Here is a 24,091-nt window from a genome sequence, read left to right on the forward strand (position 1 = left end):
TTACTATTTTTTAATAATTTTTAACCTTCATTAATGTTTTATCTTTCTGGTTTTTAGGATCATTTTACACAATTTATAAGGGGTAAAGAACGGAAAAGAAACCAATGATGTCGATATGCCTGATAATAATATTTGGTGACAGCAGCGCATCGCTGTAAACAACAGCCGGCCGTGGTTGAAAATATGGACGAAACTGCTGCGATCGAAGTGCCCGGTGACGCTATTGACTTACAAATAGTGTAAGTTGCTTGTGTTGCTTATATTTATCAACCTCTAACTTTGCAGTAGGCGCTGCAAAATTTTCTGGAAGAGATTATTGGCGATCACATCATTTCCAGTGCGCTAGTTACCTTGTGTCGTGTACGTGTTAGTTTCTCCCTACGACTCGGGCAGAGTCGGACCGAAGATACGTCGTGCTTCGGCAGTGTGTGTAGAAACTCGCCTTGAAAGAATAGGGCACAGGTCAGCAGATGATATTTTAGCAATGTGAAGATTCCGATGGCCCGAGTCAAGCAGGAAAAGGAAATAGTTCGAATCTTGTGTAAGAGCCTTCCCGTAGCGTTTTGGTAAGTTTGAAATAAGTACGAACAAATTCAGGGTAGTAACAGGCTGCCAAACCGCGAAAGAGTATTTCAGCATTGATAATAAAACACCTTAAAATCTAAATGGTAGCAATTATCCGTTATAGTCACAACAGAACAAAATCAACAAAGAATCGCGTAATGAATTAACGTAGGATGGGGTGCATGTAGGAGATGCTTTGACGTAGTTGTGGTTGTGGTACCAAATCTTGGCAATTAAGAAAGTATGCACTCAGTGTGTTATTAGAGTGTTCGCTGGCTGGCGCCTCGTAGGCGTTGTGAATTGTGAAACATCCCCCCCCCCCGGCTGCCGCCGTCGCGACCGTCCGCCTCACGGCCCGACGACGGGCGTCGTGATATGCGTGCCGTATTCGTGAAGCTCGGCAACAACGTCAGGCGTCGTGAAATAATAATATGTAAAAACTAACATGTGTGGAAGACATTCTAGCTTAAATTGAGAGAAAAAGAGTTGTGTTTATTCGTATTACCCCGTCATGTGGTTGTTTATTTCTGGAATATTTAGCGTTTGTTTTGCGTTCAACAAATGTATGCCTATAAATGTACAATGCCTGCATCTGTGTGTGGAGCACTTTTTACTAGAGTGCTTTTCTGCCATTCTTTTCATTAAAAAGTAATGGCACAGTCATGGACAAATGAAACGCAATCACAAAGATATGAATCCAAACACACAAATAGCACAATTTCTTTCTATGCAGAACAGATTGTCGTGTGAATTAATTACAGTAACAAAGTTGAGAAATGTAGCTTTCCATATATACCAATAATGCTCCGTTATTTCACATCCACAAACAGTATTTTTAAATTTTGCATGTTTAGGTTTATATTTTTGCGTTCGCATTTAATTTGTCCATGACTGTGATAAGGTTATGCGTGTACTGCCTCAGCACTTGTGTGTGAAAAGTCCAATTTGGACATCTGACAGGACACCAAGAAATGTTTCAAGCGGATTTTCTATGGACAAATGTGGCACACCATCAGCTACTAAATAGAAATCCCTTTAAAGGGACTGTAAAGTCAAGGTACAGCTGCGTTTAATTTGAAATAACTCCATTCCGGCTCCGAAAAATGTTTTCACAAAAAGAAAAAGAAAGACATTCAAATTTTGCTATACACAATGTCAGTAGTAGTCGCGTAATATGGGAAATATTAAGAAGATCGTTATCAGCGTGTTAATTCTTTCTTAGTATTCAGGTGGTGCAATCAAACAGTCCCTGAGGCACAACTGCAATCACACAGTCATATTTCTTGACGGCGACTTTGGTTGGCGGCCACCAGTTGTGGAAACAAGCCCCTGTGACATCATAAGAGCTGGGAGAGAAACTGGCTGATTAGTCACCATGGCTCCATCTCTTTTCTTTAATATCTCAATAATTGTTGAAAGTTTGCAATAAAATTGGTATCATTGTTATTGAAACAAAGCAGTCTTTCTAATGAACCAAACTTGTATGTTGTCTTCATGTCAGTGTAAGAGTTGAAGATCTGTTATGAGGCTCTCTGTGTGTGGGCGAACATCGAACAACTAATGGATGTCTGGTAGTTGCTCGGGCATGGGCTGGAATAACCACGATAAACACAGCCAAATTGCCTGAAGATTGTCCTTGTTTCTAATTGCATTTGAGGCGTCTGCGTTGAAAGGTTCCTACCTTCAATGCCATCTTCCTTTGCAGTGACATTTATTGTTGCTTCAAGAGGATGGGTTTTTCTTGCCTTCTACATTCAGAGACGCTGATCCTAGTGAAGATGGCCAGAATAATGAGTTAGGGGCCACCACCTCTTCTCAAGAACATCAAGATGCTGCATCGAGAGTCACGTGTTCTACTGAAGATTGCCAGGATGGGGCACTTGGAGATGCAAAGGCTGCTGGGGACGGCCAGGATAGCACACTCGGAAATGCCAACTCTGCCGAAGACTGCCAGGATGGCGCGTGCAGAGACACTAACTCTGCCGGCGATGGCCACAACAGCACACCCGGGGATACGAACTCTGCTGAATACTGTCAGAATGGCGTGTGCAAAGATGCTAGTGCTAGCGAAGATTGCCAGAATGGTCCCCTCCAAGACACTGGCGCCAAAAGGGACTGCCAAGAGGATGACCCACCTGCAAAACGCCAAAAGCAGGTATGTGAAATTATTTTGTTTCAGTGTGCATGAGCAGGTTGCACGTGGCTGTTCATTTTTGTTTCACCTGCGGTGTCGCCTTAAAAATGTGGCATTTGACATCACCTGAACGCTAGCACAAAAATTTAAAACAGGCATGGTGGATTCTTCTTTTCTCTAGTTACAAAAAGTACCTGTGCAGTAAGCACCTGGGGTGAACTGATTTTTGCCACATCAGAACACAGTGGGGTAAATTGCACAATAAGGAATGGTTTATATTAGCCTTTCATTTCAGTGCTTATATAGCCCGGTTGTATTAAAGAGGACCCTGAAGGAAATTTGTCAAACTAATAAATCAGTGTATTCCAACTCACAGGGTCCTTTGTGTTGCCATTTAGTGCAAGCATGGAGCCATAGAGTATTTGCAAAGATAACAACAAACGGAAACATTTTTCACCATTTTCAGCTGCTTCATGTGCAGCATTAGTGACTGTTCGCTGGTTTTCAGTGCTGTTTGAGTTTATTCTATTAAAAATGTGTATTTTCATGTTTCATCCTAACTTTTTGTTTGGTCACACACAGTTTATACAGATTAAACCTGCTCTGGGCTCAGGTCTGTGGACTTGCAAGCATGGTGCCATAATGGGCATCACCAAATCTGCTGGGAGGATGGAGCAAAGAAAACAGCACTTTCCAATCCACTTCTTTGTTAAAAAAAAATGCCCCAGAAAAGTGCTCTAAACATGCTATGATTTGACTTGATAAAGTAATTTTGACGTGTTTATAACTTTGTTCGGTGTCGTTTTGAAATCTACATTTAAGATTTTAAAATCCGTTGACTCCACTTTGGATCCATTGCCCATAAGCTATTCAGTGGGCACCTGATTTCACAGAAAAGAAGAAGATAGCTGTTGAGTCACTGTTCAGCAGTCACCTGTGAGCACGACTGGTAGGCATTCACTGTATTTCTCATCTTTTTTTCCTTAGGAGGAGGAGGACATTTCAGGTGGTGACCTCTTCTTCTTTGACAAGAAAGGGGGTGAGACAACTGAACAGCCACCTCTGTATCCTTTTCTTAAAATTGCGCATAAAACTGTATGAGCTGTAAGACAGTTATTTGCGAGACGTAATTGCTATCATAAAGTAAGGTGTATGCCTGGGTTCACATCACAGCGTCTGTGTCATTGCCATCATCTTCATCATCGACGTGGCATGTGTCCAACTCTTCGCTTGTTAACGAGCACTGGTTGGGGATTTGGGTTACGATGCAATTCCTCACAAAAGACAATGGTGGATGGGTAGGCTGTGAGTCAGAGTGACACCTCACTGCATCTAAGAATGAGGGGTATTACGATCCTCTTGCGCGCACTTATTTGGCCTGTGCTCGGAGGAAGGGTGTGGTCGTGACTTCAGAGGAGGTGGCGGAGGGTTTGCAGGTGTGTGTGTGTGTGTGTGAGTGCCCCCATCACTCGTCATTGCTGTCCATTTCTTGCCAATTCCCTTGAATTGGTATCCACCTTGAATACTTTTTCCTAAGTATTTTCACCACAGCTACACGGCAGACTTTATCTCCCCGGAGGATGAGGCGGCGGCAAATGAGCGAGAACCTGAGAACAAGCCGCAGCCAAGGTGGATATTTCTCGCACAATGGAGCTCTGGGCGCTCCCTTCGTGCCTCATTCTTGAGGGTCTTATTTCCAACGTTGACTAAATGCTGTACTGAAATTACGCACACGATGGTGTTGACCAACAACAGAGTCGTTAGCTAACATCATCTTCTGCGCTGCAACAAATAGCCATCCAGCTGGCTCGTTTTCTTTACGGATGTGAAATTCCCCACGTACATACAGCAGAAGGCTGGCATTGGCTTTATAGGGAAACTGAAATGAGTTCTGACTTATTGCAATAGTTATTTTTAAAATTTTTTCATCTCGAGCTCTTGGTTTGCCTTATAAATTTAGCCCTGTGAATTTGGCCAGTGTGTTGTCATAGCCAACGTCATCAAACTGACAGGTAGGATGCTGTGGGATAAACAGCAACTTTGAACACAATCTGCTGAAAAGGAAACTGACAGCATAATCCACGCATATAAGACTTTGATCTGGTAAACTAATTAGACAGCGTTTACAACTTAATTTAGTGTCCCTTAGAGGGGCTACACCGCTGCATGTTAGGTAATTTTTAGAAAAGGTGATGAAAACTGCCATCAGTTTAGTGTCAAAAAGAAGCGTGGATGAACTGCGCTACAGAAGCCAAACCACAAATATGTACTGCAGAGCAGATATACCTTGAATAATACATTGCCTAAAAATGAAAATCCAAGGTTGTATAATGCTTGTGTTAGACAAAAATATGGGAGCCAAGACGGGGCAGGGGAAGTACTTGTACCCTGCCTTTGGTGTGCACTTTCATGGCTGTGCACTAATAACTAAGCAAATTCACGGCATAATGCCCTATATATGTACCTGGGGTGCACTGCACTATAGATTGCTTGCAGTGACATCAGTGTAGCTGCCACGTTGGTGCGCAGTGAAAGGCTGCAAACTTATCCGGTGCTGTTATCGTGAGCAGCGCCGAGAAGAACAAGAGCAGTGCTCCAGAAAAGGTGGTAGTGGCCTTGTAGTGCAGTCCTCCTTTTCTTCCTCTTTTCATTCCTGTGGTATTTGAATGCATCACACAAGCCATGCTAAAAGTCTGGTGTGTCCTTTTCTGCACGTGCAGCTTTGAGTGCTTCAACTGCGGGGGTGGCCACCTCCTGTACGACTGCCCCAAGGAGCTTGACTCGGCTCGTGTGGCTCAGAAGCGCCGGGAAATGGCCAGGGAGAGGGACTCGGGCCCCAAAAAGATGTAAGGAATTTTGTCTCCTACTGGGTGGCGTAGTTCAGGCCATAGTCACCCTTGGATGCATCATGTACTTGTGGAAATGAAAATTGGAGCTTTAACTGATAAATTTCTCACTGAATAAAGCATTGTTTGCTGCCAGACAAGTGGTCAGGGTACTGCTATGGAAGTCCATATCTTTTCAATAAAAAAAGTTTGTTGTCTAAGTGACCACTTTAAAATGAAACTTACGAAAACAGCTCGCATGTCATATATGGCATGCCACATGTGGCCATATATTGTGCAAACAGTATAGTGCCACTTGACTTGTACAAAAAGCTGTGTCGGCTGAACAAACGCAGCCATAGATTTAGCTTGGTGCACCCCTGCATTGTCGGGTGTAAACCAATTTCGTTCTGTATACAAATGTACTTGTGGTCGTGAGCATAACCCCCCCCGCCCTTTTTTTTTTCCAGGCGCTACTTTGAGTATGAAATGCAGTGCCAACGTTTCCAGCCTGGCAAATTAAGGTGAGCATTTGTGCCTTTAACAATGTTGACAGCTACACATTGAGCTATAAAACGTGTATGCTATGAGCCTTTTGCGCTAAAGGAGTATATTGACAGCATTAGTTTTAAAACCTGGAACTTTTATTCACCTGTCTTTTTCTTTTCCCTGAAAAGTGTCTACGCTGAAAGAAGAAATTAACAGAAAGTCTTTGTTGTTGTGGTCGCTGGTCTCCTTCAGCTCTGAATTTCACTTGCCACACATCCTTTCAGTCTGTGGAATATGCATGTAAAAAAGTGCTTTCTCAATTTCAGTGAGGAATTGCTGGATGCTCTGGACGTGAGGCGGAATGAGCTACCCTGTTTCACCTATAAGATGCGTGTTCTTGGGTATCCGCCAGGCTGGCTTAAGGATGCAGAAGTTGAAGAATCAGGTCTTGAAATCTATGGTTTGGATGGTTAGTATGATGATAGACGGGACATAATACGTCCACTGACAGTGTTGCCGGAAAAAATGAAACCACATACAGGAGAACTAACTGGTTCACACGAACAGATAAAAAAGAGAGGAGCAGCTGTTTCTGCTTGCCTTGCTTGTGTGCAGCTTAAGTTTCCTCATTAGGAGAAAAGAGGTGGAGGAATGAGGCGAGGGGGGCTTCTTTAGCGTGCATTCTCTTTTTCCACGTCATGATTTGTTTGCTGCTCTCCAAGATTACCTCGTGGAGACTCAAAGGCAGCATTCAGCACAGGGTGCCAGGTCATGAACACTTGCACAGCTACTCTAACGTACACCAGTGGACTTGTACACTGGTGTCAGTTGTGTAACGTACACCAGTGGACTTTTATTGCACTTTCAGTGAACTGGCACAGATAATGCTCGTGCCACTTGTGGACTATACTATGGGTTTTATGTGGCACCTGAATTAAACCTGGTGCGAGAGAATACCAACCTGTTGGTGCTACCAGTATTTTGCTCTGTGAGCAGGGCGAAGGGGCTATAGAATATAGTTTACATTCGTTGCTGACTTGCACGCTATCTTCAAAAATGATGACCATGCCAGACTGTCAAATGCGCAGTCTTTGTGTTATGCCTTAGATAAAGTCGCGGCAGGGTAGGGCAAGTGAGAAATGTTTGCTTTGCAGCTCCTGCGTCACACAGTGTTGAGAAAGAAGCTTAAAGAAGGAAATGCTAGTAACACAATTTTTGCCTGTTGCAAGAAGCATTACACAGTAGGAAGCACAGAGCAAGATATGCCAGAGCTACAGTATCAGCAGCACTGTAGCACCTTCCCTTTACATTTTGTTTGTATTCTTTCTTGTCACTTCTGCAGATAAGAATGCGAACGACGGGGAAGATGAAGAAGGTAAGTTGTTCTGTGTTTTCGTTGCAAGCAATTGGAAATGGTTACTGTACAATATTAGTGTCTTGCAGTGTCTCCTGCAGTTGTGTTCCTGTTTCTGTGTAGGGTATGGGACACTTCTGCTGTCCCATACCCCAAGAATATAAGAATTTCTTTTATCAGTCATTCCAACATCACAACTCATCCGTATTTATTTTTAACGCTCACGTGCGCGTTTTCTCTTCTTTTTCTTCCCAATGCAGTGCAGTATGACCCAACACGGTTGATCAGCTTTCCCGGCTTCAATGTCCCTATGCCAGAAGGGGTCAATGATGTCAGTACCCAGTTTTTGAAGCTAAATATGACGTTCATTGTTGCACTTCAGAGCGAGACCGTGCTGTCTTTGTGTGTGAATTCATTTGTGAGTGAAACAGTGAAGGGCCTCGAGTGCAGCCATGCAGTGACGCCGTTCGACAGCACGGCCACACTAGTTTCCTCATACAAATGCCTCCCTTTCATTTCTAGCGATGGGTGGACTACGAGATGGCTCCGATGATGCAGCATCAGCTCAGATCAGAAGCCGAAAAGTACATGAACGAACAGGTAGGCAGTCACAGTGTTGCTTGCCTAGTGTTGTTCTTTGAACGTCTACGTTTGGAGAAGAAAAAGTGGGAACAGAGCAGCAGGGAGGAGTACTGACCCCGTTGGTTCCCCTATGAGGTTAGAGAAAAGTGTTTGGGGATTTGCAAGAAGAGAGAAAGGAGAAGGGGCCAGAAAGACGGAATACAAGTTTGCTCAGTTTGAAGGAACTTGTCTGTGGCCGCTTGCTCAGAAAGAAATGTTAGAGGTATTGGAGAAGAGGTCTTTTAAACTACATATGCCCTTCCCGGCGAGCAAGAGTTGGAACGCTAGCCGCTGGACGTTCTGGAATAAATTCAATATTGTCGGTTTTTTATGGAAAGCTACGTACCTTTCACTCTTCAATGACTCAAAAATATTTTGTTCCTAACATGTGTCGCACCCACCTTGTGAATGACGTTTGCTTGAGACTTCAAGCATTTTTATAAACCATTTGCGTGTGTAGGAATGGCATGATGTTTGTGTTCACCAAGTGTCATAATTCTGGAACCTCCTTTTTTTTTACCATGTCAATGTTGTTATGTGCTGGAGCTGTAGCACTCCATGTCAGCATTGCGTGTTATAATCGAGGACTGACAGTTTGTGCACTTCTTAGCATATTGGGTCGTGTCATGTTGTGTGCGACCAGTTTGAAGGGTGCTTAGTCAAGTGCACCGAGCAGGATCAGGTTGCTTGCTTTTTTGCGCTCATTTTCTCAGGCTGCAAAGCGTGTCGACCAGCGGAAGAAGTTGCCCGCAACAGCTGTGCGACCAAGCCCAGCCGCTGTCCAGGTGGTTGACAAGAATGTCGAGGACGACGAAATCGAAGAGGGGCAGATTTGCGGTGAAAGCAGTGCGGAGAATTCACCAGAAATAGGCAGTGGTTCCCCAGGTAAAGTGCTTCATTCATTCCAGGACGCCAAAACATGCAGATTTCTTTTTTTTTTTTTTTTTTCCTGTCATTTGATAGCTACAACACCTCAGTTGGCATGTTCACTTCATTTAAAGGCCAACGGCACTCAAGTTTTTCTTTGTCCAGATTTGATCCAAATAAGCAGTCTAAGCTCTTAAAATCACCATGTCGAAATCCTAAGCTTCGTAAGCACACAACACAGTAGGTACCGTGTTCAAAGTAGCTCCGTGCAGACGACGTTTGCACCTGGCGGAGAGTCGCCGAAACAAGTTCCGAGCGGCCTGTGATGGAGGTTGGGGAACTGTTCCGTGTAGCTCGCGCTTCTCCGACGACTTGCACGGAGCTCCGCCGGGTGCAGACACGTGTTCACCCGGGGTTTCTCTGCTACACCACCGCGTTGTACCACCATCGCCATCACATTTCAAACTAATCGCATGGGTAGCAATATTCGCCCTTTTTTTTTTTTCTGTGCAACAAGAGATTAGAAGCCTTTGAACTACTGCCGCTTGCGAATGTTCTGGATCTAGCAAAACTCCTTTTACTTGAAAATATTATTTCTACTAAAAAAAATAGCGCGACACGCACACTTGCTTTACATTTGTCATTCCTATGCATATATCACAGAAAAATGTTCTTTTATAAATTATTGACCACTTGCACTTCTGCGTCCAATATTTGCTATGTAATTGGGCTGGGCCAATGCCTCTTAGACCTGCCCAAAGTTTTGTGACCTAACTAGAGTTATTGTACACGCAGGTATAAACATTTATGCGACTTTAGCCTCACTCGCTAAGTGAACCAAAAATCAGCCTTGCTCGTGGCAACAAATACATCCGCACAGATATCGGTCGTATTCACGAAGTGCGAAAGCTAACAAAACTGCTCCTCTCATAAACGATAAACATGGGTTTTTTTTTTCAATTCCCAAATGAAGTATTTACTTTTGTAGAGCGCTAGATTTAGTTTACTTGAAAGTAAAATGTTTTCAGCAGCACATGTCTCCTGTGAAAGTAAAAAACAGCAGAAGATAGGTAACTTTTTTTGTGTTTTAGTGCATCATTTAGCCGTGGAAGCTGGCTTGCAGTTTTAGATCCCTTTTATCATTTGATCCTCGGTGTGCAGCAAGGCAAAATATACCGGGCTGGTATTCACAAAGCTGTTTCCACATAATGTATAGCAAAAATAGTGATTGATCTCCTCCCTCATGCGGTTTATTCCTTTCAAAGAGAGCGATGTGACAGCCGAGGCGCTGGCTAACCAATATCGTACGAGCAACTAGCTTTGTAAATCAGGGCCTGCTTTTTTACTCGCAATGCCAAGGATCGCTACAGCGGCAGTTATTCTGATGGAAAAATAATTGTTGAACAATCTACTTCACTTCGATTGATAGCAACGCGGTGCCGGAATTGCGCCTAACTCCATTATCCTGGGCAAACGTTAGCGGGAGTTCTTCTGTGGAAATAACAGTGTGAAGCACGACGCTACCACGCGCATTTGAAGGCAGCTCTGAGCGGCCGCCGGTTTCAGCGCGGCCGCTTCTGTTCCATCACATACGTCACGTCCGGCTGCCGGTAATGGCTGCCTTTTCTATTCAGTTTCGGTTCCCAAAACGCCAATGTCGTGAGCTGTTCGTGTCGCTCGCGTTCATGTTTGAAGCATAGTATTTTGCATTTCGCATTCTTTTTATGTGTACTATTAGGTTGCAGTAGTTTTACGTTGTCGAAAATTTGAGTGCAGTTGGCCTTTAAGTGCCATGTTTTAAGTGCTCAAATGCGAATGTGGGAGCACGAGTGCGCTGCTGTAAGTCAGTGGCTCATTTTTTGGCTTTTTATTGTGTGCAGCAAGTGGTGGCTCTTAACCACAGATTGCTTCATAGATACACTCTCGTGAACTGGGAATTCTTATGGAAGAATGATTTGATTATGCCTTAAATTTTCAAATTCAAGATTTGGTTATGCTTTCATTATCAACCAAATAATAATGTCTTTCTCTTGGGGTTGCACCTGCTTTAATCTTGTTAGCAACTTGCTATTGCTATTGCCCGAAATCCAGACACATGTTGAAGGAAAAAATATGAAAATTTTGCCTTCAGGGAAACAGTGGAATGTAGAAAATTGCTGGCGCAAATTACAATACATGAATTTTCAAAAATTCCCTGCTGAAGTCGCAAGTGTTCCAAACACATTCATGCGCCCTGGCGGGCAAAGCCGCACTGGATCAAAAGGCTTGCGTCATTGATATTTACGATATTTGGAAAAGAAAAGTCACTGTGCAACAGAAGAAAAAGTTGATTTAATGCCAGGATGTTGTAGAAACTAAAAGAGCCACTGGTATTGCTCAGCTCAGTAGCGCAAGGCACAATACTGCTCCAAAAACGCACCCAGGTTAGCTTTAGAATGCCATCACAAAAGCTGATTAAAGAGTGTCAACAATACTGACATCTGGTGCAAGCGTGCTAGTAGTAGTGGTAGGGGAATGCTACTACATTGGCTGTGCAAGTTGGAAGGCTTTTGTGCCTTGTTTCTGAGCAGTGGCAGATAACATTTAATCAGACGGGCTCACTTGTGCATGCAGGGACAACACCAGTGCCGGATAGTGTCTGCACCACTCCAAGCATGCCTTTGGACACAGCTTGTACATCAAGCCCAATGGATGTGAGCCCCAAGCCAGACACCGTGGAAAATGGCGACTGTGCCAGCACCGAAGAGCCTGCTGCAGAATCGCCGAAAGTCAGGCTTCGCAAAGTGACTTTGGGCACTCCAATACTGCTTGGCTTCAGCGAGTACACGTCACTGCCACCGCGCGAGAACTTTGCCAAAGGCGTCTCTGAATTCATTCCTTTCGAGAACCTGCCCAACACAACAGGGAGGTACAATAAGCTGCGTCAAGTGATCGACAAGGTGCGCGCTATGCGCCAAGAGGATAAGAGGCAAGCTGGCGACCAATGACCGGAAACAGCTGGACAGACTGCTTCAGGACTGTGTGCAGCAGTTTTGCATGTACAGCAGAGGCAACCGCCAGATTTTGTACAGACACTGTCAAACAGCGATGCTCACTCACATCAGCGCATCATCATGTATTCAGGCATCGCCATCAGAAAGCGCATGACTTGTGATGAACTGTTGCCTGAAGAGTAGTGAATGCAGATTCACATTTTAGCATGGGCCATGTTTTATAGGCCAGATTTTATGCGGGAAATGGTCTTGAAAGGGCGGCACACTGAGCTGCAGAAGTGTGACACGACCGAGCAACTTGATATGCCAGTACACACAATTCATCATCACATTAAAAAAAGAAGCAGGAAGATTCAAGGCCTTATTAACAATCAATGCTGCAGTGTACGACTGAGTCATTGACGATTCTAGGAGAAGATAAAAAAAACTTTTGATAGTTGTGGCAGATGTGTGCATGCACTGGCTACAAAAACGTGTCGTCTGAGGGGATTGGCCAGAATTGGCCATCTGCCCTTCTGGAGCTTCTGGTCATCAGAACTGCAGAAGAGGAGTCAACTCAAACGACTAAGCAAAATAGTTATGATTTTGATGTTGATGGTCAACGACCCCAATTACCACAGCCATAAGATTGCACCAGTGTGCGGTAGGCAAAGAAGCTAGAAGCCAGCTTTACATTGGTAGTACTTTCACGCCAGCATCAGCATTGGCTATGAGATTGCGCATGTCCTCAGAGTGGAGCTTGGGCCACATGAGGCTCCTGGCCAATCAGGTCTCTAGGAAGGAATCAATGCAATAAAACTTCAGCATGTGCAAGGTCATTGAGCTGAGCTCAACACAATCTGTCCTATTCCAGTCCTTGTCATCATGCTCAAAGCTGCTTCCAATTTTTCAAATTTGTCCTCATTTGTGTTCTTGCCTGCGGGCACTTGGTGGAAAAATGGGCTTTTGCGTTAAAGAGCCCTGTCGAGAAGCACTAATAAAAAATCACAGACTCTTGTACAAACAAGTACACAGTAAAAATTCTTTGAACAAACATTTCAGATGGGCGAAGTGTTGTCATTGCACCCAGCAGAATTTTATTTTAGTATTTCCGTTTAATTTTTTCCAGATGTCCTAACATCGAATTCCCCTGAAAGTTATAACTGTTCTAGTTCCCGTGGAAACAATGTAACCAACCACCTTAATTGTTACTGGGAGGTGTGTGTAGACGTTGCATAGACAAAAAACTTCCTCTTTACATCTAGTCATAGGGACAGCAGTAATTTCTGCCTCAGTGGATACTAGTTAAAGGCATTCACAAAATGCTGCCAACGTAAAGTACTATACTGGAATCGTGGTATTGATAATAACGCACATATGGTCTTCGATGCTTATCTCCGTCAGTATGAGAAGGCATCCAGGACCGGGGGGTGCCAAAAAAATATTAAAAGGCCACGGCAGCCGCTTTTCTGATGTAGGCGAAAAGCAAAAAATTACACTATCTTCCCGTGGGGAACCCTGATGAGGATGCGAAGCATCGTGGCGGTTCCGTGTGGTTTCATTGTGTTGCCGTTATGTTGAGTGATCTGGTGTTTACTAGCGCTAGAGGGAATTCCGCGTCTTCGGCGCACGTTGAAGATCCCCAGGCAGTCAAAATTAATCCGTAGCCCTCCACTACGGCGCGCCTCATCGTCTGCGTTGCGTCAGCGTGTTAAGCCCTCCAATCATTCATTCATTCATTCAGAGTACCCCTAAAGGCCCTCTAGGTGAGCGTGTTACATAGGGGTGAGGGGGGCAAGACAACATTATACAAAAATACTGACAAAAATACAGAACGCATTATAACCAGTAATTAGCTGCAACGAAGGGAAGAAACAATAAATACAACCTACAGCCATACCGCGTTGTACAATCGTTAAACAATCAGAGAAATTGGGAACGTAGCTCACAAGCCCTCAAGAATTTGCTTGACGCTTTTGCTCCCATAATATTGGTTGAAAAAGAAAACAATATAACGTAATAACAAAGGACAGAGAACATAAACAGTGGCAGCGTATGCAGAAACAGCCTGCAGCAAGACCAAGAGCAATGTATGCAAGCTACTGCTACAATTTATGCAAGAGGTAAAAACTACAGAAAAAAAATTCTAGTTAGTGACCGTAGTGTGCAAGAACTGCAAGAATTTATTGGAATCTTTTTCGGTGGCAACACGTGCTGGTAAGTTATTCCACTCAACATGGTGCGCGGTATGAATGATTGTGCGAAACAAGGTGAATGACATTGTGGGCGTTAAACTTTATTGGGGTGATCAAAATCATTCAATCAAACAAAAAAATATTGCAAGTAGTTAGACCAGTACAAAACACAATTACACCAAATGGAAGCACAAGACGACCAATTTCAATCCGTCCGGTTGAGTTTTGGACTGGTCGAACTGGACTTGCAATGATTTTCAACGTCCATCCCCTTTCCCGAATGCATTCTGTGCCCTCGATACCCTCTGAGAGCCATTATCATGGACATGGCCATACCACCCCCGCAAGAAATAACTCTGAATCCACCACTGCTGGCCACTGTTAGTCACACTGCTCACTCCAAATTTCGAATCCCCGCGACACGATCTCCTTGGCGGGGTATTTGCGGCCGTTCCCAGGAGGCGGCGGCGTCCTCGACGATGCGAGCGTCGTGTCGACGTTACAGGAACCGGCCGGGCGGGAGGCGGCAGTGCGGGCAAACTGAGCGCACCGGTTCCGCGCTCTGCTCGCGAGCACTCGCTCTTGCACGCACTGACGTCCTGGGCCGCGGAAGTGACCATGGCCCAGTATCGGCTGTAAGCATGACGGGTCAGCGGAGCAGCCTCCGCTTCCCTCGGTCAGCTCGCCTGCAGGTGACCTGATATAACGGGTGTTCAACGTTCCCAGCGATTACAGAATGATTTTGCATCATTGGATGCCGTCAATAAGATGCACCGTCAAAAAGAAAAAAAAACGGCGCAGAACTGCACTGGTGGCGCAAGGCTGGAGAAACAGCAGAGCTGGCGGCCCCTCTCCCTTCGTCGGAGATCCGCACCTCACATGAATTGCCGCACTTGCCGCTGAAAGTTCTCCGTGACTAACAGGCCCGGAACGTTTTTTCCTCAGCTTTTCACACCCGTCCCAAAGTGGACCGTGTGAGCACGCGCTAGAACCCGCGGCAAACAGCTTCACGACCTGTGCGTCTGAAGCAGCGTCCGTGCTCCCACTTCCGGCGCGAACGCACGTGAACTGGCGAGTAGGACACGCAAGAGATCACGCCGAGAACGTTGGGCAGAGTTTTTTCGAAGGTCGAGCTAGCCGACACCATGCGCTTCTCACGAGGCGCACGCTGACGTGCGCTTGAGATTTTTTGCGACCACCTCACGCGGCACAAGCCGGGCGTTCGTCACTAAACGCACGCTCACGTGCGCTCGGTCTTTTTTCCTGAAATTTTTTTCTCGTAACGCTATACGGCGGAACTAAAAGCATAAACAACTCTGCTGTTAAAAGGATTTTTTTATTGCGTCAGTTTACCACGGGACATCAAAGTAATGGAAGGATTAAAAAAAGGTAAGTGACGGGGGAAAGTGGCTTCATGCACAATAACGCCTCGAGCTTCGCGATCGCTGCGCCGCCTGCCGCCGCTTCTCCGCGGCGTTGACGGGATTTGCGCTGCGTGACTGATAGGGGCTCGTGCAGTGTTTTGGTTCTATTTCGCTTCTTTTCGCCTTTCCGCGCCCTAAAAAAAACTTGTTATGGTGACGACTATTGGCAAAGAGTACGTTTAGGTCACTTAAAAAGCAGCTGCGTCTTCGTAGAGTACGCAATCGCCTGCAAGAGCTACCCGGGGACGCGGTTCTGCGCGCTTCGTCGACGCTCTTCCGGGCGTCGGCGACGGCAGCAACATATCACCCATGTCACCTCCAAAACATCAGGCACCAATGAATTCTACCGACGCCTCGTTTAAACCTGATACTTGCACAATGAGAGGTTGGCTTCATTTTGCAGCGTGGACAACGAAGGCGGCTTATTCGTTTCGCATATATACGCCGCAGAAAAATATGTTTCGGGGATGTAATTACCCAATCCCGGACACTAACTTATGCCTTTTATAAGAATATAAACCATGCGAAAATGTAAAGTATATTCCAAGCCTGTGCGTCGTTAAATATGTGCCCACACACGCCATATAGCAAGAACCAAGGAAATGTAACCACAGAAAAATAAATGCTGTGCCAATGCGGAATTTTGAAACATAGCTCTAACGGAAGTGAAAAAAAAAAAAAAAACAGTGCAGCTTCTGGCATGCTAAAGACGTTCGTCTAAACTTAAGCCAGGTAGGTTTCACTAGACCAACTATACGCGAAACGCACTGCTATTTCGCGAGAAATCGGTGGGGGGGTGGGGAGGGGGACGCCGTGTACAAATGCGGAGCGGAACCAAGCAATGAACGTTTTAGTAATCCCACACATAAATCTCGCGTTCACTTTCCTTTTGTTTTTCTACTTCAACGAAGAGCTGATCGTACGGCGGACGCATTTTTGGAAGTATACAGGGTAGGCTGTTCAACAAGGGATGAAATGTGTCGTTGGAAGAGTGTGGTATGTGATAAGGCCCTCTGATTTCAGTTTCTGGTTTATTCTGCAGGCTCCCTGTGGCATATTCAGATATTTCTAAGAAGCATTTCGTCCCGGACGCGGATTATATTGTAAGCCCGTCTCCGCGCTGCTCGCAGAGGATATATGTAGCAAATGAAGGTCTGCGGGCGGGCATGCCTCACGACAAGACGACTCTGTCGTGTGCTGATCCCCGAGTATAATTATGCATTGTCCATCGTACTTTTGTTGAATATTCCCGAAATTAACACACACTGGCTTGTAAATGGTGGTGATCAATATCTGAGGTATAATATTGGCAAACGTAACGGGTGTGCTGTCAGGTATGAGTGCTCCGCTGATCATGTAAGCGCACAAAACCGATTTAAATCGTAGTGTATAGCTGTAGCATGAACATCTGAGGAACCGGTGGTTACGGAGACACGGCTAGTAAATTCAGGTCAGTGTAATTACAATCGGCTCCATCATACGCCGGTTCCGCGACGCTGGCCTGTGACACACACCTGGCGCTTATACAGACCGAAAATACCACACTAAGATCGCGTCTGAAACATTTACACTCTCGTAAACACACCCCATTTGCGAACAGAGTGACTGCTCCACACAAACATGAATTTCAAACGCCCACAAACGGTAAATCTCAGTCGTGAACGTGCCGCAAAAGCAGCGGCGGCACTGGGGAGCGGGGCACGGACTCCCGCGCCTCATTTCGAAACGGGCCGCTAGGGGGATTTCAGTGGCGCCCCTACAGGCCGCGCTCGAGGCGTATAGGCCAGTCTCAGCAAGAAAGTCCGACAGCTGCTTGTGGGGAGGACCATGCGCCCACCGATGAATATCGGGCGGACGGACTGGGCGATGTCCTGTGGCTATGGTTTCAGGCTGGTTGGATTCTTGGACATGCCCCCAGGAGGTGGTCTAATGTCGCTACCGCAGCGGAAACAGGGCAGTAGGGGCAGGCAGCATAAGTCACCGCAAAGCTGAAGTACATGTTGCACAAACAGCCAGTCCAACGCCAAGGCGAATTCTCCGGAGCGTGACTTCCTCACGGCGGGTTAAGGGGCCAGGAAGGTAAGTCTCAGGCGGAGGAAGAAGCACACGCGTGGGGCGTCGAAGAGAGTCTTTTGTGATTGGAAGAGTGCCCTGCAGTGACAGCTGCAGAAGCGGGAGCGGGTACAATACTTGTGGATGACAAGCAGCCAAGACGGCCTCGACGTGGGTGGGCGTGCTACGGTGGGTCCAAAGGATGCGATTGGGGCACGGGAACGATTTCAGTATGCGGTGCAATTAGCATGTAATATGCCCAGTGTGCTGTCTACACGCCGTATCTCTCGAGTACCGTGTGGAATCTGTAGATGGCCAGGAAAAATGGTGGGGCAACACAAAGACGAGGGCCTAGGGCACAGAAGCATCACGGATGGCGACCAGCTCTGCCAAAGCCAACGGAAGTAGTGCCTCCGTAACGTAAGTGCGTCAGGTTTACAGATGGTATAGCAGGGCAAACTAGGCTCGTGTGGGTGATGCCACTGTCCCTGCGTCCACATGGGCCTGGTGGCCATCTGGTGTGTCGATAGGGAGGCTGGTACGCCCGAGTATGAAAGTGCGCGTCCGCCGCTCCTCCAGTCCGGCCGTGGCCCGAGCACAGCCGCATTCGACTCTCCTCCTCCCGCGCGAAAGGAGCGTCGAGTCCGGCCGTGGCCCGAGAGGCTGGTTGTCGTTGGCCTGTGGACGGTGCCATGGCGGTGGTTTAGCTGGACGTGGTATCAGAGGTGATGCGGGGTCATAGCAGTGCGGCAGCGGCAGGAATCGATTTAGTTTTTAGAAGGCAAGTCGTTGAATACAGGTCATGCCAGGAAGGCCGGTGATCACTCGCATTGCTTCCCTGTTTGCGGTTTCCAAAATATCCCAGTCGCGCCAAGTAGGATGCTGGAACTGGGCTTGACACACGATACGAGGCTGGAAGACTGCCCGCACTAGTGCACGCAGGACACGGGAGCACGCACCCCCTGACTTCTGGCTGATGCGGCGGAACAAATGTAGCATGATGGCAGCATTTTGTCTTTTGTCAAGTGAAACGGACCTATGCAGCTGCCGAACCATGCTGCGCTTATCTCCAACCCCAATGCGCGCATGTGAGTAGCGGTACCCACGGGTTCGCCATTCAAAGACAGGCGGTGTCTGCGACAGTCGACGTCGGCCCCTGCGATTGGTGACTGACATGTAGGTAGTCTTTTTAGGGGACACATTCAATCCAACAATTGCGCAACACCATGAAGTAATGTACAAGGCGGTCTGTAGACCCGCTTGTTGCCAACGCAGTTCATCGTGTATAGACCACACTGTCACATCGTCTGCGTAGACGAGGAAGAAAGTGTCCAGTATTTCAGCCAACTTCCATGTCAAAGGCATCACTGTCACGTTAAATAACACAGGAGACAGCACAGAGCCCCGAGGCACGCCTCGCTCCAAAACAAAGTGCCCCACACTTTCCTTTCCTATGCGGATGGAGAAACAGCGGCTCTGCATAAAAGACCCCACGAAACGGCATGCTGCTGACAGAAGAAAGAGCCGCTGTAGAATACCGATTATTGCAGAGTGGCTCATTGTCATAGGCCTTTTGGATGTCCATATCCAGGATCGTGCGGATTTTGTTGGATCTGCCACCTAAGAGCACCATAGATGAGAGGTCGTCTAGGCCGTCTTCTGTGTCCAAGTGCGTACGAAACCCAATCTGAGCCCGGTGGTACCTCCCGTATCGTTCCAGCCACCATGTAAGGCGTGTGGCTAGCATTAGCTCTAAGAGCTTCCAGAACGTCGATTTTAGTGCGATCGGGTGAAGATTGCCAGGGGGCTTTCCAGGTTTTGGTATCTATAGGCACAACTTCGACGTTCTTAAAGGTCACCGCAACGTCACCAGAGGCGCAGATAGCGTTCGGCCAGTCGAGTAGCCACTAGACTGGGACCGTCGATGCTCTTGAACACTTCGGAAGCCACACCGTCCGGGTCAGGTGCTGTGCGTGACTTCGCCTTTTCAATCGCCACCAGAAATTTAGCCATGGTGATTTGTGCCTGAATCCCGCCAAGGTCTTCCTGACTGGGAGGCAAACCAGCCTCTGGTGGTAGAGTAGGTGAGCAGGCAAATGGTGGTGGAGCTTGGTCATACTTTGGGAAGAACTCTTTAGCCACTTGTTGAGCAAACTGGCACGGGGTACGTCCAGACGCGAGGCACGCAGTAGCAGCCGGTTCTTGGGTGCGTCCACCGAGAGCGATACGTCGGAAAGTGCGCCAGAGGAGGAGGAGGAACAACTTTATTGAGCATGTAGCCAGACGCGGTGGTAGAGGGCGGCCCTAGTGAAGCACATTAATCCAGTCACCGTTGCCGAGATGGAGACTTCTCATGGCGGCGACCTGCAGCCGTAAGACGGTGCAACGAGTTGCGCAATTCCGGATTTGAGGGATCTCTATCGTCTGCCAGTTCCGCTCAGAGGCGAGCTGCCCGCAAATTTAAGAGATGTAGGTCTGGTACTGGCTTGTTTTCTTCTACCCAAGTCCGTGTGGCATCGCGAAGGGCGGCACGTAGCACATACAAAGGATCAAAGGTGTCTTCATGAACTGAAGTGTTTAGACCTCTTCGAAACAAGTCCCAGTCTGTGACACAGCACCGGCGTCGGTGCGGTATTTTTACAACGGGAGCCAATCCGATAAGGATGGGATAATATGGAGTTATAGCAGAGCGGAGAACCAGTTCCGGTACAGTACCCGGTACAGCTGCGCATGCGCACAACCAGTTTTTCCTCCTCTGCGCACGCGCAGTAGCGCCGGTCGCCCACCGGGTACCGTACTGGAACCGGTTCTCCGTTCTGCTATAACTCGCCCCAGCAGTCCGGCTCCCGGTCCCAAGACACAGGCTGCGCTCCAAGCCACCACGAAAGGTCAGGGGAGTATGACGGGTTGCGCGGGTGGTCTCGTCGACGAGTTGGAGTGTCGACCAGATTAAGGAGCGCAAAGTGGGTATCGGTGAACGCGTCCAACGCCAGACCTCCTCGTGCGCTTGAGTAGGAGTACCCCCAAGTTGGATGCGGCGCGTTGAAATCTCCGTTTATACCAGCACTACGCACCCCAAGTGCGCGCGAAGGAGATTTTCAATACAACCAAGATGCAAAACGGGAGAATTCCCGCTGTGCGGGCGCACATAACACGACACCAGTATGGCACCACTTTGAGTGAGACGCTCTAACACGGCTCCTGCCATTCATTACACCACGGTTATAATTTCACCTGAGTCTCGAGGTAACAGCTGGCGGCATAGACATCAGCCCTTGCCTGGAGGTTCCTTCACAGCGCTACACCAACGAGCCGGAATGGTGGGCGAAGTGTAGGCGTTGAACCATGGGAGACTCGGAAGGGGGTTGATCTATTCTGATGATGAATTCTCCGTAACGCGTAAGCATTCCTGCCGCATCTGCGCACTCGCGGAGATTCGTTTTCCACAGGCCGCGCACGTGCTGCTCGGTGAATGCTACAGAGCTCTACCGCCCCTCGAGCATGCATTGACCGTGACAACCTGCAGAGGCTGGCTGAAGAAACGTTACAATAGCCGCACTTAGGGCTTTCAAAGGACATCTCGATCCGCCCTTCCGCAAGGCAGGTGGAGCCGTCTCGGTAAGCCACGTAGTTTTGGTCTTGCTGCACGCTGCAAACGTAAAATAAAATGTGTGTGTCAGTTCATTGTGCTCGTTGGAGTTGTATTGCGAGACGACGAACTGCGCGTAGCGAACGGGTCTGTGAACGAAATTTGCCGTTTGAATAGTACGTCTTCCGCCTCCTGCTGGCCTACTTGGAGGCTACAGGACTTGCTCAGCGCCTATAGATAGTAGTCTGCTGGACGCGCCATTGCTGCTGCTTCACGGATATTCACGTCGAGGCTCCTCGCTCTTGTTGCTCGCCTACCTATCCTTTTATCTCTCCCTCTCTCCTACCTATCCTTTTATCACTCCCTTTCTCCTCTAATCTTTATATACCCCTCCTCTTCCCCCTCCCCCCCGCACTGGGTTGTATGCAGGTGAGCCCCCAGCTGGGCTCAATAATATCCCCAGTGCATCTCCTTTCCTTTTCACTCGAACCACTTAGTTAGTTAGTTAGTTTGAATAGTTAAACAAAGTTTTCCGAGCGGTAGCTCGATTTTCGCGCCGAGATAGCGCAGCGAACGTGCACCGTTGGCCAAAAGGCAGAAAGACACTGCTCGGCGCGACCGCTAGTATGCAGCCTGCGCACCCTTGTACGCACTTTCCGACGGCACGCGCCTTTTTTCCCCACACCAGCCTCCCCGCCTTGGAACGAACGAGCGATTAGACGATTTCGCTGCTCAACGGCACGAAGCGCTGGCTTGACCTTGACTGCAGCTTTGAGGTCATATTTATAAGCTGCTAGGAGGCCATTTTCTGAATTTGCATCCGGAGTTATTTACCACCCTGCCTCGAAAAGGCAGGCTTTCTTACGTGGCTCGGACTTCACTGCAATACAGGATATCAATGTTGGAAAGCCAATTTTTCAGAGACGGGCTACGTTTCAGGCTAGTGCCTAGTAATATAGGTTCATTTAGAGACTTTGTTTTAGGCCGGCCCCAGTGAACGCGTGAGCGTATACACATAACGCGTATTTAATGCATCGAAGAGCCGACACCCCCTCGAAACACGGTCAGAAGCAAACTGCCGCTGACCAAAACAAGCGCAAGTTAAAGGGAAGCACGACGACAGGTCAAGCGGCCAGTCATGGTGCAGCACGCACATACAGATTACACGGCCCCAGGTCCAAATCAATGTTACGACGACGTAATCTAGTGAACAGCCCGCTCTCGCTAGGAAAGGAATTTTTATTTTTCTCTTGTAACAAAAGGAAGTACAGAACACTCGTGGTTACGCTTTTCCACGTTCACATACTCGGTCCGTCCGTTACGTTGCAGGACGACATCTCTCCTTGCTATTAACAAAGCAGATACGAAATGATTGAAAAACTAACATTGCATGAACACGAATGCAAATGACGTACACTTCTTGGTACATAAATTGTGCACTGAGAGGACAGCCTGTGTCCTGGGAGGGGGGGGGGGGGGACTACTCCCCAACCCCAAGCACCAGCTCCCTTTACACAAGACATTTCATTTACTCGGGTCTTCCTTGCTACATACGCAACTACAAATCATTCAAATGCAAAAACAAATACAAAAGAAACCGACCATTGGTTTGTTGACTGTACCGCATTTGGCCCACCTTCCCATTTGGGGCCACAAAACGTATCGAATACTCAGAACATGACCTCTGTTTACATAATGCAATTGGAACTACCTTTGGCAGTAGCAACAAAAAATGTGAAACGCTTCACGATTTTGCGTGTCCTATTGGAAACATTAGCTTCAGGCAGAAAGCGTCGCGGTGCGAATACACATTTCTTTTGCAGTTCCAGTACTCGCACGTGCGCCGTACGCGTAACAATGTGATAACGCTGGCAATCGATTTCAATATGCCCGCCGGATTCTGTGTATCCAAACTTTTCTACTAGCTCTAGCCGCGTCGCGTTCACTGAACGGTACTGCGAGTGCTAAGCAGCTAAAAGTTCGAAAAATATGGCGTCGTTGAAACCGGCACAGCTAAGGTCGCAACGCCGCAATGGTCTACAATGGGTTGTTGAAATAACACTGCGCATCAAATGTTCTGATAATAAACACGCGCTTCGCAAGTAGCGCAGTGGCATTTCAATAGAAGATTCTATTTTCTGCAATCATTAAGATTGTATTTTGTTACAAACGTGGCAGCTCACTGGTATGTTGTGCATTCACAAATGAAGCCCTTCTCCGAAACTTCTACCACGTAAGTTATGAGCTCGCGGAGGACTCAGAGGAGGTCTTGGAGGAGCAGTCAGTCACAGACAGTCCCCTAATTTTTGGAAGGCCCCGCGGGGCCACATTGAACAACCAAAATCAGTGTATATGTTTGCATCCATAGCATAGAGAAAGAAGTATTTTTTTTTCTCTTTGCCCATAGCTCTGCGTTTGGTAGGTCTACGTGTGTTTGCCGATCACAGCTCGTAACCGCTATTCCCAGTCCAGCAATCTCACGGTTTTGTGTCGGAACATACACAAAAATCGAGGCAGCGTTGCACTAGTGGGGCGAGATGACAGGGCAAACAGCGAAGCCTGCGTGGTTATGCTTCGAGACTCGGTCAAGTTTTCTGCGTGGTGTCGTCGCTAGCCCCCCAAACAGTAATTAACACAGCGCTAAGGGCAGACTCGTCAACTACCACGAGATCACCAAAGCGTATCGAATGGCTCGCAGGACTCTCCCTCCACCCAGTGACAAGCTGGACAGAGCCCAGGCCGTCAGCTTCAGACAACTGCAGACCGGAACCCTCCTAACGCTGCTACTTCTGCACAGACAATACCCCGATGCCTACCCAGACAGCAATTGAGTGCAGGGTCTGCCGAAGGGAGACTGCTACTATAACGCACATGCTGTGGAATTGCAACGAACACCCCGAAGAAGCAAAGTCAGGAACCCTTCCGCCGCGAATAGCAGCGGCGCTGACATCCTACGACCAAGGAGAACAACTCTGGGCCGTCCAGCAAGCCCAAGCGGCGACAAC

At 47.4% G+C, this 24,091-nt stretch overlaps 1 protein-coding gene across 2 annotated transcripts; it reads left to right on the forward strand.

The window, feature by feature from the left end:
• The first annotated feature begins 92 nt into the window (after positions 1 to 92).
• LOC144170623 (zinc finger CCHC domain-containing protein 8 homolog) lies at positions 93 to 12,882 on the forward strand. Of its 2 annotated transcripts, none has more exons than XM_077700529.1 (12): positions 93 to 239; positions 2,323 to 2,719; positions 3,686 to 3,762; positions 4,250 to 4,327; positions 5,419 to 5,544; positions 5,994 to 6,047; positions 6,339 to 6,481; positions 7,355 to 7,387; positions 7,627 to 7,697; positions 7,889 to 7,966; positions 8,701 to 8,872; positions 11,468 to 12,882. In XM_077700529.1, exons 1-12 carry the CDS (start codon positions 184 to 186, stop codon positions 11,839 to 11,841), a joined length of 1,659 nt encoding a protein of 552 aa, XP_077556655.1. In that variant the 5' UTR covers positions 93 to 183; the 3' UTR covers positions 11,842 to 12,882. The 2 variants fall into 2 exon arrangements, with proteins under 2 accessions (XP_077556655.1, XP_077556656.1); XM_077700530.1 differs by having other exon boundaries at positions 3,689 to 3,762.
• Positions 12,883 to 24,091: the final 11,209 nt, after the last annotated feature.

Source organism: Haemaphysalis longicornis, unplaced genomic scaffold (genome assembly GCF_048455015.1).
Source record: "Haemaphysalis longicornis isolate Haplotype H1 unplaced genomic scaffold, Haemaphysalis longicornis Haplotype H1 scaffold_2, whole genome shotgun sequence".
Lineage (NCBI taxonomy): Eukaryota > Metazoa > Arthropoda > Arachnida > Ixodida > Ixodidae > Haemaphysalis > Haemaphysalis longicornis.